Source organism: Crocodylus porosus, unplaced genomic scaffold, assembly GCF_001723895.1.
Source record: "Crocodylus porosus isolate Cpor-Errol unplaced genomic scaffold, CroPor_comp1, whole genome shotgun sequence".
NCBI classification, from domain to species: Eukaryota; Metazoa; Chordata; order Crocodylia; family Crocodylidae; genus Crocodylus; species Crocodylus porosus.
The window spans coordinates 154,989,942-154,993,814 of NW_017728886.1; the positions used below are offsets into that span (position 1 = coordinate 154,989,942).

Sequence of the window (3,873 nt, forward strand, 5' to 3'; positions counted from 1 at the left end):
AAAACCCTCCCAAGAGACAAAACCAAGAAAAAATGAACATGCAAGCAATACGCTGATTTTCTTTTAAAAAAAAAACAAACAAAAAATAATAAATAAATATCAAGAAATCACACAATTTAGCACTCACTACAAAATATGGTTAAAAAAAAAAAGTCACAGGCTACAGCTTGAAAGCAAGTAAAAAAAAATCCCTTTGCTCCCCATGGCAAAGTCAAAGTCACCACTCCTCAACAACAAAAACAAAATTAAAGAGACCCCCAAAAAAACTTCCACTACAGCTCTTTCAATTAAATAAAAGCACACAGTTTAGCTATCAACACCACTTCATTACTGTAATAATGAAATAAATAAAATAAAGCACACGGAGGTCTATCGACTATTAAAAAACAAAACAAAAATAAAACAAAAAATAAAAAACATACATGCATCGTTAATCACCATTTTAGCTTGTTTGGGTTTGAGTCTACTGGTTACAGAGTTTAATTCCAAACAGAACTATTCCACCTCTTATCATCATATCCTTCTGATCAGTTATCTTAACTGTAAACGATCCCTGTCAGATTAGAAAGAGATAAATAACATTGAGTCAAGCTGAAAAAAATAAATAAATAAATGGGAGGGGGCACAGTGATCTTGCATAAGTCATACCTTCTTTTTTTTCTTTTTTTAAAGAATAAAAAAAAAAAATCATAGGACTATATGGTACTTGTTTGCTTGGGTGGGAGAACAGCATATTTCTTATACAACTTGACTCAGCTATACTACTCGGAGCATCACTTGCAAAGTGAGCATAAATTTACAGGGCACATATTTTTAAGTCTCGAAAATTTCAACAGTAACATTATCAAATTCAGCGGCAATACTACACGCGAGTAAGAGATTATACTTTTTTCCCCCATTCTTTAAAGACCTGTTAACAGACTTACCCAAAAGGTCTCTGTATGAGAGCTGGATGAAGCTGCTGAACACCAAAGGCAAAACCTACCAAACAAAAACACATCACAAACAAGGGTTCTTTCAGCTGCTTGTTTAAACTATGAACACAACAACAAGCTCAACTAACAAGCAGTAGTAAAGATGTGTGAAACAGAGCCTCTTGTTTTACTGTCTAACCTGGATGTTTGTAATCTTGAAATTTACCAATCTGCCAAAGGACAGTTTATGTAAAGACAGCTAGGAAACCTCCACTGCATCACTGTGCATTAGACCATGTTTTCTAGCAGTTAATGCCAGTCTCTACCTATAGCTTCAGAATTCCATTCAGAAGACCATCTGCTAATTTTTAACCATTGGTGCGTATGTGCAGTTTCTGTGAACTGCAGTGGGAGCCAATTTATATGTCAATATGAAGGTAGAATTTAACCCATACTGCAATATAAACTGACTTTCTTCTTGTGATGAACTATTTATAGACCATTGGCCGTATCATTATTCATTATGTGAACTCCTCCCTCACACTGGTGGGGTCTTGGTCACACAAGCAAACACGTTAACAAGTATTCAGGGTTCAGAGTCAGCTCCTTCCATCAGGATATGAACATGTCACTATAGACTTCTCCTTTATCTTGCGGTAAAGCAGTGGTATTGAAAGGAATGTGGACAAACCAATATCTAACTTCGGAGCAAAACCCATTCTGTACAATGCAGCCCCTCTGTTTTAGAAGCCCACATTGAGATACTGTTTGTGTAAAACTGCACTTACCAAGATATACCTCCTACCTAGACCTAATCTTTCCCCTCAGTAATACTATAATGTTGACTGTCGTTCCATTTATCACAAAGGTCCGACCCAAAGAGAAGTCTGTACTGGAAAAATTCCTCAAAGGAGATGCACATATTTCTCTTTATGCACGGCATACATGCCCACTTTATGTGAGCATTCATACAGAATTGCCAAAGAGTTATTTATTACATGGCATATTAAAATATTCAGTAATGGAAACGGTGGAGATCTGGGGTGCTTTCCCTGGGGTAGAGTTCATGCTGGTTTGTTTTTAATTCTCTTCAGAAATTGTGCACCAAGAGGAAAGAGATAGGAGGGTGAGAGAGACAGAACACATGAGCAAGCACATGTCTTTTCTCACCTGGTTGCATTATCCTCGGCTTGGCTCCCAGGTATGCCAGGTTCACATTGGCCTTCCTGCCATCAATGATAGGATTGGGATCTTTGCAAGCCCTCTCAGCAGCAGCTCTGTCAGCCATGGTGACCTTAACAATATACAAGGCTAGGAATTAAACCATGATCTCTAGTAAAAAGTACCACACACCCTGTCCCTTCTGAAGCAGCCTGCTCCCCCACAGAGAGAAAGCTGAAACCTCACTTCACTTAGCAACTCTTTTTGCTACAAAACGAATGGCTTAGCTCACACACTCTGGATAAACCGTGGGTGCCTCTAGGGAGCGGGGAGGGAATGCAGAAAAGCAAAAGCAAACCTACTAATGCAGCAATTCTCTGCCAGGGTGCTGTGGCACCCTGGAGTGCCACAAGATCCCTTCAAGGGTGCATGCAACATTAGGACTGTTATGTACACAAGGATGACTCCCAAATTCAAACAGAAACCTGATGCATTAAAAACTCTAAGTATAACAGAACTCTTCCCAATAGAAAAACTGCTCTCTTATTTTTCCCCCAGTCAAGAAACAAGTGGAAACTAAGAGCAAGCATTTTCTGAGGGGGCCTTGAGTCTAACAGGGTTGGAAACCAGCAAGCTAAAAGGCTTGAGGCCTGGACAAGTTCAACCCCAGCCTGGAAGCTCCCTGTGCCATGGAAACAAGGTGCCCCCCCCCCACTGGGAGCCTCTCAGTTCCCCTTTGCTCCCCACTCCCTCCTGGGCCAGCAGCCACCAGTAATGGGGTGGTTCTTATGTGTTGTTTCTCAGCTGGTTTTTCAGCTGAGAATCAGGCAGGGATCTGAGGCAGCGCAGGAGAGGCAGCCCCTGTGCTACCTCAGATAGGACAAACTTGGGGCTTTATCAGTGCACAGCACACTGGCCAGCAAGCACCCACTGCCAGCAACTTGCCGGCGTCTGCACCAGGATGAACTCTCATGTTGGATACTTGGTGTGCCACCCTCCCAGCCCCACACAGGGCCCATCCCTGGAAATCCACCCCCCACCCACTCCCCATACACCCTCTATGCCCCCAGCAGGGGTGATCCCTGGCAATACAACCCCCTGGGGAACTACCTGGGACTGATCCCTAGAAATCCACCCCCCAGTCATGCTCCTGGCAGGGGCAATCCACCCCCCACCCACCCTCCATGCCCCCCAGCAAAAGGTGATCCCTGACAACCCAACACCACCCACTCCCCCATGGCCTGACCTGAGACTGATCCCTGGAAATCTACCCTGCCAGCCATGCTCCCAGCAAGGGTGGCCCCTGGAAATCCACCACCCCACATGGAACTGATCTCTGGTAATCCACCCCCTCAAGAACACTCCCTGCCCACAGCAGGAGCAATGCATGACTCCCCTCACCCTCCCAACCCCAGGCAGGCCAGATCCCTGCCAATCCACCCCCCCAGCAAGTGATCCCTGGAAACCTGCCCCCCCTTACAGCGGGTCAGACCCTTACAATCTACCCCCCAGTGGGAGTGATCCCTTGAAATCCCCCACCTTACACACACAGTGGGCCAGATCCCTGCCAATGCTCCCCCCCAGCAGGAGTGATCCCTGCAAACCTGCCCCCTTTACATATAGTGGGCCAAACCCTGACAATCTACCCACCAGCAGGAGTGATCCCTTGAAATCTGCCCCCCTTACACACAGTGGGCCAGATCCCTGCCAATGCAGCCCCCAGCAGGAGTATTCCCTGCAAAACTGCTCCCCTTACACAGTGGGCCAAACTCTCCCAACCCCACGCAGGCCAGATCTA

At 45.1% G+C, this 3,873-nt stretch overlaps 1 protein-coding gene across 1 annotated transcript in view; it reads right to left on the reverse strand.

Moving 5' to 3' along the window:
• The window catches only part of RBM24 (RNA binding motif protein 24), a 7,744-nt gene extending 5,517 nt beyond the window's left edge, over positions 1-2,227 (reverse strand). Inside the window, exons 1-2 of the mRNA XM_019543543.1 lie at positions 2,085-2,227; positions 927-981 (exon numbers count right to left, since the gene is read on the reverse strand). Coding sequence (XP_019399088.1) covers positions 927-981; positions 2,085-2,202 — 173 coding nt within the window. The 5' untranslated portion in view covers positions 2,203-2,227. The remainder of the gene's footprint in view (positions 1-926; positions 982-2,084) is intronic.
• Positions 2,228-3,873: the final 1,646 nt, after the last annotated feature.